This window comes from Carcharhinus amblyrhynchos, chromosome 19 (assembly GCF_965287045.1).
Source record: "Carcharhinus amblyrhynchos chromosome 19, sCarAmb.v2.hapA, whole genome shotgun sequence".
Classification (NCBI taxonomy): domain Eukaryota; kingdom Metazoa; phylum Chordata; class Chondrichthyes; order Carcharhiniformes; family Carcharhinidae; genus Carcharhinus; species Carcharhinus amblyrhynchos.
Genome location: NC_137342.1, coordinates 42,641,247 through 42,656,281, shown reverse-complemented (window position 1 = coordinate 42,656,281; position 15,035 = coordinate 42,641,247). Strand labels below are relative to the sequence as shown.

Below are 15,035 nucleotides of genomic sequence, written 5' to 3'. Positions count from 1 at the left end.
GCATGGCCTCAAAATGAGGAGCAGATTTAGGACTGAGTTGAGAAGTAACTTCTTCAACCAAAGGGTTGTGAATCTGTGGAATTCCCTGCCCAGTGAAGTGATTGAGGCTACCTCATTGAATGTTTTCAAGGCAAAGATAGATTTTGAACAGTAAAGGAATTAAGGGTTATGGTGAGCGGGCAGGTAAGTGGAGCTGAGTCCACGAAAAGATCAGCCATGATCTTATTGAATGATGGAGCAGGCTTGAACAGCCAAATGACCACTCCTACTCCTAATGTTCTTATGTGATGTAGAGTGACCCCAAGGAGGCAGGTTCAATTCCTATACCGGCTGAGGTTATCCACGAAGGCCCTGCCTTCACAACCTTGCCCCTCACCTGGGGTGAGTGGGGGTGTCCCTTGGATTCATAGAATCATAGAATCCCTATAATGCAGAAAGAGGCCATTCAGCCCATCAAATCTGCACCAACAAAAATCGCACCCAGTTCCTATCCCCGTAATCCGATATATTTACCCTGCTAATCCCCTGACACCATGGCAACTTAGTGGCCAATCAACCTAACTCACACATCTTTGGACTGTGGGACGAAACCGGAGCACTTGGATGAAACCCACGTAGACACGGGGAGAACATGCAAGCTCTACACAGACAGTGACCTGAGGCTGAAATTGAATCAGGGTCCCTGGCACTGTGAGGCAACAGAGTTAACTAGACTAAATTGCCTCTAGTCAGCACTCTCTCTCTCTCTCTCTTTCTCAAGAAGGGGGATAGCAGCCTGTGTTCCCCTGGGAATTTGGCGACTTCTTTCATTTCATCCCATTGACCGCAATCTCTGCCTGTGCTGCTCCAGCAGGGTATCTGCGATCTCTGTGCTGCTCCAGCAGGGTATCTGCGATCTCTGTGCTGCTCCAGCAGGGTATCTGCGATCTCTGACTGTGCTGCTGCTGCAGAGTGTCTGATCTGTGGCCGTGCTGCCGCAGCAGGGTATCTGCGATCTCTGTCTGTGCTGCAGCAGGGTATCTGTGATCTCTGTCTGTGCTGCAGCAGGGTGTCTGCGATCTCTGTCTGTGCTGCAGCAGGGTGTCTGCGATCTCTGTCTGTGCTGCAGCAGGGTGTCTGCGATCTCTGTCTGTGCTGCAGCAGGGTGTAATAACAACACATTCCAAAAGGTGGTGCCCCATTCACACCAAATGAATGTCGGAAGGCCATCGTCATTGGTGGCTTTTCAAGTTTCCAATAAAAGTGATGGAAAAGAGCAAAGTCAAAGAACTTGTTCAAACATTTTGATGGAAAATTCTTTTTCCTGGACTTGGTGTGGTCTGCCTTTTAATGTTTCTGGACAAATCTGAAGGGCCGATTGACTTTAAGGCCAGTTCTTTCAGGCTACTCATCAGTGCCAGCCCCACCTCTGAGACGTTGTGAGGGGGGAGAGAATGGGGGGTGGGGGAGTGGAGGGGGCGGTGGGGGATGGGGGGAAGTGGGATGGGGGGTGGGGGGGGGCAGTCGGGGATGGGGAGTCGGGGGGAGGGGGGTGATTTTACAGCCTTGCTCGCCCCAAAACCATAAAATCCCACTGAGGTCAACAGACCCTTTCCATGGTCTGCCCCTCACCCACTCCAGTTCCCGTGGTGGGCAGAACAGTAAAATCCCAGCCATCCCGTTACTTTAGCATTGGCCTCACGTTAAGGTGAAGTGATCAAGATCAGGATCAAGGTCAGATACTATGCTACTCCTCAGTTGCCCCTTAGTGTCAGGGAGATTAGCAGGGTAAATATGTGGGATGTAGGGATAGGGCCCTAGGTGGGATTGTTGTCAGTGTAGCCTTGATGGGCTGAATGGCCATTCCCCCTACTAACCCTCCCCAAATCCCTCCCCGACAAACGTCACAAAAGATTGTGCAATTCATGAATAGTTTGTGACACGAGAAAGATTAGTACTATTTGCACTGCTTAAAAAAAATGATGACTATGCATCGTTTCTGTAAAATAATAACATTTTTCACCTACTGTACATTTTTATTCAGACCAGCAAAGCTTGAAATTGAATACGCTATGAGCATTGGTGAACTGAAAAGCAAATTGCCACAGGCAGTTTTTGAAAGAGAAAATTACAAACTTAAAGAAGGTAATCAGATTTGATTGCATCCACATATTATGCGACACGAAGATGTTTGGTGTTAAAATTGACCCCTTGTGTTTGCTTTGTTTCAGTTTGTTTGGAAGGTTTGTATTGCAGTTGGTTTGAGCTGGTGGAATGCGTGGAGGGAACAGGAGACCGTCAGCTGGGCCCTTTAATAGAGGAAATGAAGGAAAAGGACCTGGTAAGAGTTGAAATGGTCTTCGTTCCGGGCTAGGGGCAATGATCAGTTTTGAATAAATGGTAGCGTTCTCCTCTCTTGAGTCGGAAGGTTTTGGTTTTGGTGGGGGGGGGGGGGGTGGCGGGGAGGGGGTGTGGTGGCGCGGCACAGTGGTTAGCCTCACAGCGCCAGGGACCTGCGTTCGATTCCGGCCTCAGGTGACTGTGTGGGTTTGCTCTGGGTGCTCCCACTCTCCAAAGATGTGTGGGTTAGGTGGATTGGCCATACTGAATTGCCCCTTCGTGTTAGGGGGACTAGCAGGGTAAATATGTGGGGTTACGGGGATTGGGGCCTGGGTGGGATTGTCATCAGTGCAGGCTTGACAGGTCGACCAGCCTCTTCCTGCACTGTAGGAACTTTATGATTGCTGCATTGTTGGAGCTACTGTGTTTCAAGTCAGATAGTCAGCTGAAGCCCTGACTGTGAATTGTATAATTGTGTTTAATTGTACACAGGTGGAGAACATTAATTGGGACTTCATCTGAGCAATTTAAAGAGACACTTGTGGAGGGTGGGGGGGGCTGTTGGTGAACGAGGAGGGTGGAAGACCCTGTGAGTCTGCTCCTGGGCCTAACAGGTCACAGCAGCAGGCAATTGAGGGTGTTGTGTGGTCTGACTGTCTGCCTCTAGTGTGGCTATATTGGCAGCTTGGTGCTCTTAGAGAGGGGACATGCTATAACCCACTGGCACCCTTCAGAGCTCTGTGACCATTGGGAACCGTGAGGTCTGGGTCCATCATCATCACTCTTGGGAATGACAGTTTTATTTGAATTAGTTAACTTTCCTTTTGGGGAGAACATGCAAACTCCACACAGTCACCCAGGCTGAGAATCGAACCTGGATCCCTGACTGAGGCAGCAGTGCTAACCACTGTGCACCGTGCTGGTATCAGTGCAGCGGCAGACTTCAGCTGAACAACTTTGCATCTGAGTCATTGAGGGGGATGATAAAAACAATCACAACAGGTTTTTGACATTATTGGATTCCTGTGTTCAAATGACCTGGGCAAAAGGCTGGCTAAATGTAAAACTAAACCAAAAAAACTGCTTTTCTCTGATGAGTTTGTGGCGAAAATCTGTGCATTATCCTATTACAAACCTGAATTGTCTGCAGGATTCATTGCTAAAATCTTGGTAGCTGTCTCTTTCTTCTGGAAAAGCACTGCGAGTTCTTTCCTCTTTGTGCTGTTCTAGTTCACGTCCTTGTTCGCCTTCAATAACTTTTCAGCCCCTTTATTCCACATTTGTACGCTTATGCACTTGGAATTTCAGCAGGTGTCTTTTTGTTGTTCCAGGCAATTGTAAAATGTTTAGATGATCAGGGGCTACTTCTGCTGTTCAGTGCTTCTGTCTCCTGCTTCAGCAGTGGTAAGTACGTAGATAACGAGCAACTTGAATACTTCAACCACTCAACTGAGAAGTCCTTCCACTGCAATAATGAACATTTTGTTTCATGCTATGCAGGGACCAGCCAGACTGCCCACAATGTGTTGCAAGCTGTGTTCGTTTTCAAAGCAGCCAGAATTTCTCACCTTGAAGGTACTGACTCTTCTATACTTCTGCTCCTTGTTGTGCAGGCACACCTTTGTTTTCCTCTTATAGGGGGTGGCATGATGACACATGGTGGTTGGCACTGCGGCCTCACAGTGCCAGGGACTCAGATTCAATTCCGACCTCAGGTCACTGTCTGTGTGAAGTTCTTATGTTTTCCCTGTGTCTGCATGGGTTTCCTCCAGGTGCTCCAGTTTCCTCCCACAGTCCAAAGATGTGCAGGTTAGATGAACTGGCCATGCTGAACAGGCGCTGGAGTGTGACGACTAAGGGATTTTCACTGTAACTTCATTGCACTGTGAATGTAAGCCCGCTTGTGACACTAATAAATAAACGTTAAACTTTAGGTCATCAAACATCATCAGATATTTTTAACATCTTTGAGTGTGTCATTAAAAATGGTTGTAACGTTTTTATTTGGTTAGCTGAGTTTTTGGATTAATATTCTAGCGATACCAAAAGGCCCCCTCTAATTGGACTGTTAATTTTTTTTGTCAGTTTGAGTTATTTGAACACCTCATGTTAATAAGTTCCTGAAAAGGATGCAGAATTTATTAAGCGTTGATGATAATTGTCAATAATTTTATGTTTTCTGTATTTTTGTGTAATGTTGCTTTTTCTTCGCCAACATAGGAATGAATCGAGCTCCCCGCACACTTTCTCAAAATAGGATAACTTCCCTTCTTCCCGGTATTAGTTACGCTGTGACACAAGGTCTAAAATCTGCTGGTGCTCGGGCAATCCCACGAAACAAATTGGTTGAAGATCACCTCATTGAATATTTCAAAATGAGTCCACAGCACTCCATGAGTTCCAAAGGCGTCAGCACAGACAGCAGCCCTCCAAGTGCCGCTGGTGTCCTGTCAGACAATGGAGAGCCACCTACTCCTGGAGATTGCCAGGCCACAAAAATCTCCCAACTTTCTCACTATTTTGCTGACCCTGCAAGCTACACACTCCCCATATCAACGGTCTTGAAACTTCGGGGGAAGTCTCTCAGCTTGTGCCAAAGCTCTGATACCACGCATAAGGCCTTGTGCCATTCTGGTGTTTCAGAACCGAGGCCCCTTGATGCTGTGGCCCCACAGCACAAAAGGGTTTCGCGGTTCAGGAGACTTGGAGGAAAAAACGCTGGGCGCCTGAGCCCGCCTGCGGTGAGTACGCCTCCTCAAAGTGGAATAAAGAGTAGGTCTGCCACCAAGGGCCAAACAAATGGGGAACAATGCAAGACGGCAGGAAGAGCTAATGCAATCAGCAAGCCGATTGCTGGTAAGGCAGTGAGCAAAGGCTCCAGCAAAGTGAAAAGAAAGGCAGCTAAACCTTTGCCCGCCAGCCTTTCAAACAAACCGGATGCCAAAGCGGAAACGGCGGGAGCCCTCAAAAGCTCCAGTGGCGTAGCCCGTAGTAACGTGGCCAGTGCCACCTCCGCCACTCTGGGATACTCCACAAGGTCACAATCTGCCCGCGGTAACAAAAGGACCCTGGCCCAGTCGGGTAAAGATGTCTCCACGGAAGCACCTACTCCACCAGCGGTGAACAGGAAGAAACCCAAAGCCGCTGGAGAGCCTCCTCGAACTGGTTTGAAACGCACCTCTGCCGCAAGGAAAACTGTTGGCAACTGCCGGGGCACCAGGAAGACCGGGCCGGAGAAGCTGTCCAGACAACATGTTAAAGCCGGTAAGTGGAAGTTCAGCTTGCTGCCCTCCAGCCACACCTTGCCGTCAGATGCACTGGTATATCTTGGGATAACACAGTTATCCCTGGTTACACTTCTGGAAAACCACTTCCTTGTACGAGCAGTAAATTTGGAGCAATGCTTTTAAAAAAGCTTCCGAGATGTATGAAGTTTAAAAGAAGAAAAGCAAGTATTTCCTTTTAAAGGAACAGACGGTTATTGATAAATGTGCAAAATCATCACCTTATGCAGCATATCTGTGCCCTAGAGGAAAAGATTGAGGAGATTGGTCCTGAATTCTCAAGAGTTTAGAAGAATAAGATCTGACCTCATTGGGGCCTATAGAGTTCTGTCAGGATAGATGCAGGAAGGATGTCTCCAGGCTGTTGGGCGGCAGGGGGTGAGGGGAAAGAGTCTAGAACCAGGGGACACAGTCTCAAAATAAAAGACAGGCCATTTAGGATGAAGCAGAATTTCTTCAGATAGATGGTGGTGAGTCTTTGGAATTGTCTACCCCAGCCTTAGTCGTTGAGTATGTTCAAAGCAGAGTTCAATAGATTTCTAGATACCAATGAAATTAAAGGCAATGGGGATAGTGCGAGAAGATCAGCCATGATATATTTAAATGACGGAGTATGCTTGACGGGCCGAATGGCCTACTCTCATGTTCCTAATCCCCAGCTGTAATCATTTAAATTGGCACAAAAGTCCCGTAAAAGACGAGGGGCAAATCCTGAGAGGAAAACCAGGAAGACATTATTATCTGAATGGCGATTAAATTAAGTGAGGAGAATGTCACCATTGTACACCAGTTGCTGAAGGTGCAGCAGGTGGTGAAGAAGGCAAATGGTATGTTGGCCTTCACAACAAGAGGGTTTGAGTACAGGGGCAGGGATGTCTTGCTGCAAATGTATAGGACCTTGGTAAGGCTTTATCGGGAATATTGTGTGCAGTTTGGTCATCTTATCTGAGGAAGAACGTTCTTGCTTTGAAGGGAGTGCAGCAAAGGTTTATCATTCTGATTCCTGGGATGGTGAGACTGATGTATGAGGAGATTGAGCCGATTAGGATTATATTCATTGGAGTCTAGGAGAATGGGGAGAGAATCTCATAGAGATCTATAGAATTCTAACAGGATTAGACAGGGTAGATGCAGGAAGGATATTCCCAATGGCGGGGAGGTCCAGAACCAGGAGTCAGTAGGTAAACTATTCAGGGCTGAGATGAGGAGAAATTTCTGCACCCAGAGAGTGGTGAGCCTGTGGAATTCTGTACCACAGAAAGCAGTTCAGGCCAAAACATGGAATGTTTTGAAGAAGCAATTAGATCTTGGTACAAAAGGGATCAAAGGATATGGGGGGGGAAGAAGGTCTCAGGCTATTGAATTGCATGATCAGCCATTATCATAATGAATGGTGTAGCAGGCTTGAGGGGCCGAATGGTCTACTATTTTCTATGTTTTTATGTCCTAACTCAAGAATGTAAAATATCAACGGAATATAACAGCACCTGCCTTTGCTTTCCAGTTTGTTCTCAACCTTTAGAATCTAAACAGAGAACGGGCACAAAAACGTGGTAAAGTCGGGTGTGAGGCCATTGATGTGATCCACGCCTGTGACCGCGCAGATGGCCATTTTACCCAAACCCGGGAATGGCCGCGATCCGCTTCATTGCCCAAAATGGGCGCAGTGACGATTTAAATGTATTTGCATGTTTTTCAATTGAATTAATGAACTGCCCGCCCAACTTTATCAGCATTTCCGTGTTCGCCGATCTGGAATCGCGCCGAAATGAACCTGCTGAATAAAAGTCTGAATCGGGCGATGAGAATTTTAAACTCTAGGCATTGCTTAACCAGGAGGTCAACAAGCACACCGGTGATGGACAAAACAGTGTTTAGTGTGAGTTGTAACGTGGTCAGCAGAGTTTGGGATGACCAAGTTTAGGAAGACTTGGAGACTGGAATAGTCAAATTTAAAGGTAGGGATGAGGATTTCATTGCAGTTGAGCTGAGGCGGGGTGGAGTCAAATGACATTATGGAGGTGCAACTAGACAACCGTAGTGATATGTGGTTCATAGCTCACTCAGACACAAATATGGCACCAAAGTTACAGACTAGTTCCGCCTCAAACAGTTGCCAGGGATAGAGATGATGACAGTGGATAAGGTAAACTCATTTCCATCATCCCACTATTAATGGCTTGTCTGTCGAAACTGACAATGCTGCAAGAGTGTTTGGATTGTGAAAGTACTCTCACCGTATAAAATCTTAGCAAGTGTGCACGTTAAATAGGAACACGAGTAGGCCCTTTAGCCCCTGAAGCCTGTTTTGCCATTTTGTGAGATGGTGGGTCATCTGCAACCACATTCCAAATATCTGCCAAATTTCGAGTCTGGATAAAGCGGCCCGTGAGTGATGGCCCCCAAAGATATGGCCCCACCCCCAACGTAACTGTCCCCCTTATCCTCATCCACCCAACCCCCTCGCTATCCAGACCGATCATGACCCTCTGCCCCCCTTTCTCCCCCCACCGATCCCCCGCAGAGTGGCAGCGGACACCTCCCTGCCCCCTCCATTGGAGATACATCTGACCCTCCTCCCACCGGAGAATGATCTGGCATCCCTCCTCCCTTGTCCCCCTCACAGAAAATGATCCAGCCTGCCTCACTACTAATGCTGGTCAAGTTGGGCGGGCAGCCCATTAATTCAATTTAAATGCATGCAGATGTATTTAAATCACCATTGCGCCCATTTCAGGCGTGGTTAGGATCGCGGCCATTTTTTTTTTTGAACCTAGGTAAAGTGGGCACCTGTGTGGGCGCGGACCGCGCTAATCACCTCACCCCCGACTTGACCAAGTTTTTGGGCGCGGCGCAATGGTAAAATCGGGCCCTCAGTGTCTGTTGAAGAGGACTCAACAACCAGAAGTCAGGTAGGCAGGTAATAGGAAACAAATCAGTGATGCAAGGCAGAGTGGTTGTTTTAAAGTGACAGGCCTTTTTAAAGCCTGCTGCTTGGAAATCTAGGCTATGCATGGTGATAGACCTCCATATGTTTTATATACCTGCCTGATCAAATAAGAACTGATTGCGTTCCTCCTCTCGGTCACCTGACTCTGTATATAGGCTGTAACCCAGTTACCCTATTGCGACTGACTTTGTGAATCTGTCAGTTTGTGTTACAGGAGTGAACACAGAGCAGGTTTCGCGGTATGGTGTTTGCACCTGGAACATTGTGGAAAAAGCCTCTGAAAATGAACCTGCCTCCCTGCAGCCCCTGCCCTTGGGAGACGGGTCAACCTTGCTGTGTGAAAAGACAACTCCAGAGGTGGCAAGCCAGGCCCTGCAGGAAGGTGTTGGTACCAATGAGGGGGAAACGGACGCACTCAATATTCTCGCTGATCTTGCAATTAATGCAGCGATCACAGCGGTACTGAAATCTAAACGGCAGTGCATCTTGACGTTGCAACCTGCATCTGAGATGTGTGCTCCTGACACGGCCGAGCCTGCTGGCAGCAACAGGCAATTGAATCATTGTCCCAACTTGCTTGACAGTGATTGTTTGCCTAACGCAGAATTAAGGGGACAAAATATCACGCCGTTTTCGGCAGAAAGCCATCAAGGCACAAGTGGAGGATCCTCTGAAAATCAGCCACCCCATTCTGCTGCATCCCCAGGTTTGGAATCTCCTCCTGGGGTAGCCCCGGTTTTCTCCAGCCGCGCAAACTCGCAGGTACACGGTTCTCAGGCCCGTGTGGGGAAGGAGCTGTCACGTCGGTCATCAGCTGCTTCTCGGATTTCTCACCCCCTGGGAGACCATTCGTATTCCCGGCCACCGAGGGAGAGAGAGTCCTTGTCTTTAGCCGTCACTAACCCTGTGCCTTCCGAGAAGGAGCTTGTGGTGTGTCAGAATACGTCGCTGCACACGGAGAGCGAGAAAAGATTCTCTACTGTGTCGGACTCGCAAAACACAACGCACACTTCATTGTCGCAGTCCGAGGTTGGCTCCAAAGACGAGGAACGAGGTTATGAGGAAAGAACGTTAGTTGGGAGAGTGCTACCTTTCAGGCGTGAAGACATCTGTTGGGAAAATGTTACAAATTCTCCACCGAATCCACAGAAGAATAATGGTGCACTGGGAAAATATGGCCAGATAGCTGATTACACTTTTGCTGACTCAGCGCAGAGCAGGTTTGATGAAGAGTTCCAATGTTGTCGCAGCGTATATGAGGAAAAGGACACTGTGAAGGTGACATTCGAATGGAAAGGACCATACTTGTTCCAGTGGGACAGCAAGTATACGAATGATTCACTGGAAAAATCTGTGAATCGGGCTCTTCATGGGTAAGTAGTTTTGAAGTTTTCGGAATGAGGAAGTGATGCAAAAGTGGTTTTTGGTGGTTTTTTTTTTGTTGTGCAGGAGTGTATTTCTGTCTTTAATGGAAAAAGATCTTCAAATATTTTCATTTCTCCATATCTATTTCCTGGTGTACTCCAACTGTTTGGGGATGCTGTTACATGTTCAAATCGATATTGTAGATTTGCACATGAAGCAGCCTTCACCTTCTATGTCAAGAATATTTACGTGGCATGGCCGATTTGCCAATTAGGAGGAGAGGCACAACTTTGCATGAAAGAACAAAGAAAATTACAGCACAGGAACAGGCCCTTCGGCCCTCAAAGCCTGCACCGACCATGCTGCCCGACTGAACTAAAACCCCCACCCTACTGTATTCTCATCCTATTCATGTATTTATCAAGACGCCCCTTAAAAGTCACTATCATATCTGCTTCCATTACCTCCCCCAGTAAGACTTCTAAATTCCAGATACTTTTTATTGAATTCAGATTCCACCAGCTGCCGTGGTGGGATTTGAACCCAGATCCCCAGAACATTTGTTGAGTTTCTGGATTAATAGTCTAGCAATCATGCCACTAGGTCATCACCTCCCCCAGGAAGTGCGTACTGGGAAATTTGCATTTTTATCCATGGTGAATGAAAGGTGGTGTGTAACGTGTGCCCCAGCCTTCTGATGTGTGCTCCCACCAGGAGGGGATAGTGGAGCCTCATAAATTTACTCCATCTGATTTTGGCGATTTATTTGCAGTAAAGGAGGAAGAAGTGAAATTTACAAAGAACAGTACTGAGGATTAATGCATATTGGCGAGTCTAAAGAGAATCCGAAGTGGGGGAAGGAGAGAGCGCTGTCCAAGGAAGCAGTTTCAGAAACTGCGAAGTTAGAGCTCTGTCTTTTCAGAATGTTGTCAGCTAACATATCCTTGCACAGCGGGTAGTGGAAACCTGGAACACATCCCCTAAAATGCTTTTCAAGTTGAGCGTGAATTAAAAGGAAGTGGATAGATTTTGGCTGGGCAAAGGATAAGGGATTAAGAAATCAAGATGGCTCTCAACAGTCAAAATGAAAGTCAGCCATGATCTAATTGAATGGTGCACGTGACTTGAGGGGCTGAATGGCCTATTCTTTATGTGCCATTCTGCCCCAACTCTCCTTCCCATTATCAAGGTACATGTCACTAGTTTTATGAATGCTTCAAACAACCAAGACTGCAGTTGATTCATAAGTTGATGGTCTCTACCTAATGAGCAAATGTTCGCTAAAGATGCTAGGGGGAGAATTTTGTGGAGGCAGTGGGAATCCCTGCCTCCTCCAGGAAGGTTGATCAGTAATATGTGCCAGTGAAGCAGTTGAGGAGTCACCAATAGACCGTCCACAGGATTAAGACCCTGTGAACAGGAAGTCCTGCCCACCGAGATCTGATATCCAATCAAAAAGCAGTAGTGTTATTGCACAGCAGCAGGATCTGGATCACAGACTGACCCAGGCCAGAGGTAAGTGATGACCAGAAGGGCCTTCGCGGGGAAGGGAATCATGGAAGAACAGTGTGGAGGGTGTGGGTTAGCAACGAGGGCGGATGGTGGCTTTCAGCAGGGCCCCTCCTCATACTAGGTCCTTCGATTAGGCAATGAACATTTGAGTGAGGGACATTTGTACCCTACTCTAGATTAATACCAGCGACTGAAGACACCCATAATTGGGCATTAATTATCTCTTAAGGGCCTCAATTGGAGGTGCGGTGGGAAAGCCATCTATGAGCTGCCCTGGCACAGAATTAATTGGGTTGGAAGGGGACAGGTGGCACCGTGCCCTCCTGCCCAATTAAATGCTCTCCTCACCACTGAACTTATCACGGGGGAAGGACATAATATATCGCCAGTGTGTCTCATCTCCTCCACATTGCTGCCAACTGGATAACAAATATCCCTAATAGAGAACAGAGAAAGCTCAAAAGTCAATGTCCAACACATCACATCATCATTCAACAGGATAGGGTTGGCTTCTCCAATGAGAATGAAGTTGCACGTATGTTCTTAGATCTATGAGTTTGGCTGTGCAGGCTTCTACAAAAGAGAAGTCTGATTATTGTGCTCTTCTTTATCCCCTTCCCTTCCCTCCCTGTTACACCTTTTTTCTTCTAGGCCTTGGGATCCGACTATCCAAGAGACCATGAAGGAAGTGAAACTTATTCTTCACATGTGGATTGGGCTTTTTTATACCAAGTCTAGTATGATGCTGCAGACCTCACTGAGGCAGGTGCAGGAATGTTATGGGACGCCCGAACCTGGGGCCGGAGATTCGCACGAAGAATCGGCTGGATTTGGAGAACCCGCTTTTAGTGAAAGCGGTTCTGAGTCGGCGGCTTCGGAAAAGCAACAAACGACAGGAGTTATCGTTTCATCCGTGATCAAAAGGATTGAGAAGAAATCTAACCTTGTCACTTCTTGTGACGACGATGCGCTATTTTATAGAGAAACACTCTCTAATGCCAGTTCTCAGCCAGAGGAAGACTGTCTCCAGGGCAGTGAGGGCAGTATCAATCTTGATAATACACAGGGTTCAGCAGCACAAAGTGGGCTTGCACATGTTGCACACATCTTTCACGGGGAGGTAAGTGCTACTGCTGTTGGCAAACATTTAACCATTTATGATTAACCCTTTAACAGTCTTTTTGAACATGATTTGGAAATGAAGGCTTTGTAATAAATTACACTATTCTGTATAATTTTTTAAAAATTTATTTGTGGGACATGGGTGTCGCTGGCTGGTCAGCATCTATTGCCTATCCCTAGTTGTCCTTGTTCAGAGGGCAGTTGAGAGTCAACCATATTGCTGTGGCTCTGGAGTCACATGTAGACCAGACCGGGTAAGGATGGCAGATGTTCTTCCCTAAAGTGAACCAGATGGGTTTTTTCAACAGCCGGCAATGGTAAATTCTTAATTCCAGATTGAATTCCACCAGCTGCCGTGGTGGGATTCAAACCCAAGTCCCCAGAACATTAGTTGGGTTGCTGGATTAATAGTCTAGCGATAATACCACTGGGTCATCTTGTTTGAATGGAGGAAAAACACAAAAGCTGAGTATCTTGTTTTTCAGATTCTTATACTAAATATTATCTTGGGTTCAGCATCACCATCCAGTCCTTTTAACTTGATCTAGTGTCTGTCCTCAGTGTTCCTGAGCCTACCCGTTTCTCCCTAATATCTGGTTTAACTATTCTGACACTCAGTAATTCCTGTTATGTTATTAAATGTGACCTTATGATTCTCCTCTGTTAACAAACTGAGCATTTTCTGTCATCACCTCAGATCAGTTTCGGGCTCTGCCCCAATAGATGGTTTCATTTAAATCGAACAGGTCATGGTGTGATAAAAGTTTGCTCTCATTCTCTAGAATAATGCAATAAATACACCGTTCACTGGCTCTGTAAACATAGAAGATAGGAGCAAGAGGAGGCCATTTGGCCCTTCGAGCCTGCTCCTCCATTCATCACAATCATGGCTACTCATCCAACTCAATAGCCCTAATCCTGCTTTCTTCCCGTAACCTTTGATCCCATTCATCCCAAGTGTTATACCCAGCCGCCTGTTGAATACATCCAATGTTTTGCCATCAACTACTTCCTGTGGTAATGAATTCCACAGGCTCATCACTCTTTGGGTGAAGAAATGTCTCCTCACCTCCATCCTAAAAGGTCTCCCCTGAATCCTCAAGACTGTGACCCCTGGTTCTGGACTTTAAACCGCAGTTTACTTTCCGTATTTTCAATTGAGTCCACCTCACCACAACTTTTTGCAGTAAAGCTATCACTGACTGTGGATAGTTTTCTGGACTGGCTATTGATGTAATGGGATTATCAAGGATGAAGACATTTTGTTTTGGTTACAGCCGCTAAGGAATTGCCGTCATTTTTTTGCGGATAGGCCAGTCGGAGGAGTAGTCTAGCATCAGCGATAGCTTCACAACCAGCAGCGGGTGATAGGTTAGACCTAAAGTCAACGCGTTGTAATTCTATCTCAACACTGCAGCAGTTCAGTATCTTTAACCACAATGCTTCCATTCATATTCAATCCTTGGGCTTTGCATGTTAAGATACTGCTAAAACTCAGCACAGTGCGCATTGTAAATCTCAAATAAGCTTTGGTTTTCAGCCAGCTACCCAAGATGGAGGATACTGCTGTCCTGCTTTTTTAAAATTTGTTCTTAAGATGTGAGCATTGCTGCCTGTGCCCATCCCTAATTTTCTTGAAGAAGGTGGTAGTCGGCTGCCGTCTGGAACCACTGCAGCCCACGTGGTTGTAGATACATCCATAGTGCTGTTAGTGAAGGAGTTTCTTACATATTGACTCAGTGACAATGAAGGAATGGGGATATAGTTCCAAATAAGGATGGTGAGTGACTTGGAGGGGAACTTGCAGGCGCTGATAGTCCCATGTGTCTGTTGTCCTTGTCGATTTGATTTGATTTAAGAACATAAGAACATAAGAAATAGGAGCAGGAGTAGGCCATCCAGCCCTTCGAGCCTGCCCCGCCATTCAATAAGATCATGGCTGATCTCTCGCTGCTCAGTTCCACTTTCCCGCCCTCTCCCCATAACCCTTAATCCCCTCTCCTATCAAAAACCCATCAACCCGCGTCTTAAAAATATTTAGCGAGGCAGCCTCCACCACTTCAACGGGCAGAGAATTCCAGAGATTCACCACCCTTTGAGTGAAGAAGTTCCTCCTCAACTCCGTTCTAAACCGCCCCCCTTTTATCTTGAGGCTGTGCCCCCTAGTCCTATTGTCTTTTTTGAGCGGGAAGAGTCTTTCCACCTCTATCCTATCCATCCCATTCATCATCTTATACGTCTCAATGAGATCTCCTCTCATTCTTCTAAACTCAAACGAGTACAAGCCCAGTTTATTCAGCCTCTCCTCATAGCTCAATCCCCTCAACTCCGGTATCAGCCTAGTAAACCTCCTCTGCACTCCCTCCAAGGCCAAAATATTATTATTTATTATTTATAACAAAATATTTATTATTGTCACAGTGAAAAGTGTTGTTTCTTGCGTGCTATTCAGACAAAGCATACTGTACATTAGGAAAGGAAAG

General features: G+C 46.6%; 1 protein-coding gene across 2 annotated transcripts in view; it reads left to right on the top strand.

Moving 5' to 3' along the window:
* Window positions 1-15,035, top strand: part of LOC145355493 (uncharacterized) — a 91,083-nt gene that overhangs the window by 45,237 nt on the left and 30,811 nt on the right. For both annotated transcript variants that reach the window (XM_080207671.1, XM_080207670.1), the window contains exons 10-16: window positions 2,024-2,124; window positions 2,211-2,320; window positions 3,651-3,723; window positions 3,820-3,894; window positions 4,540-5,583; window positions 8,756-9,926; window positions 12,082-12,550. In XM_080207671.1, coding sequence (XP_080063797.1) covers window positions 2,024-2,124; window positions 2,211-2,320; window positions 3,651-3,723; window positions 3,820-3,894; window positions 4,540-5,583; window positions 8,756-9,926; window positions 12,082-12,550 — 3,043 coding nt within the window. The remainder of the gene's footprint in view (window positions 1-2,023; window positions 2,125-2,210; window positions 2,321-3,650; window positions 3,724-3,819; window positions 3,895-4,539; window positions 5,584-8,755; window positions 9,927-12,081; window positions 12,551-15,035) is intronic.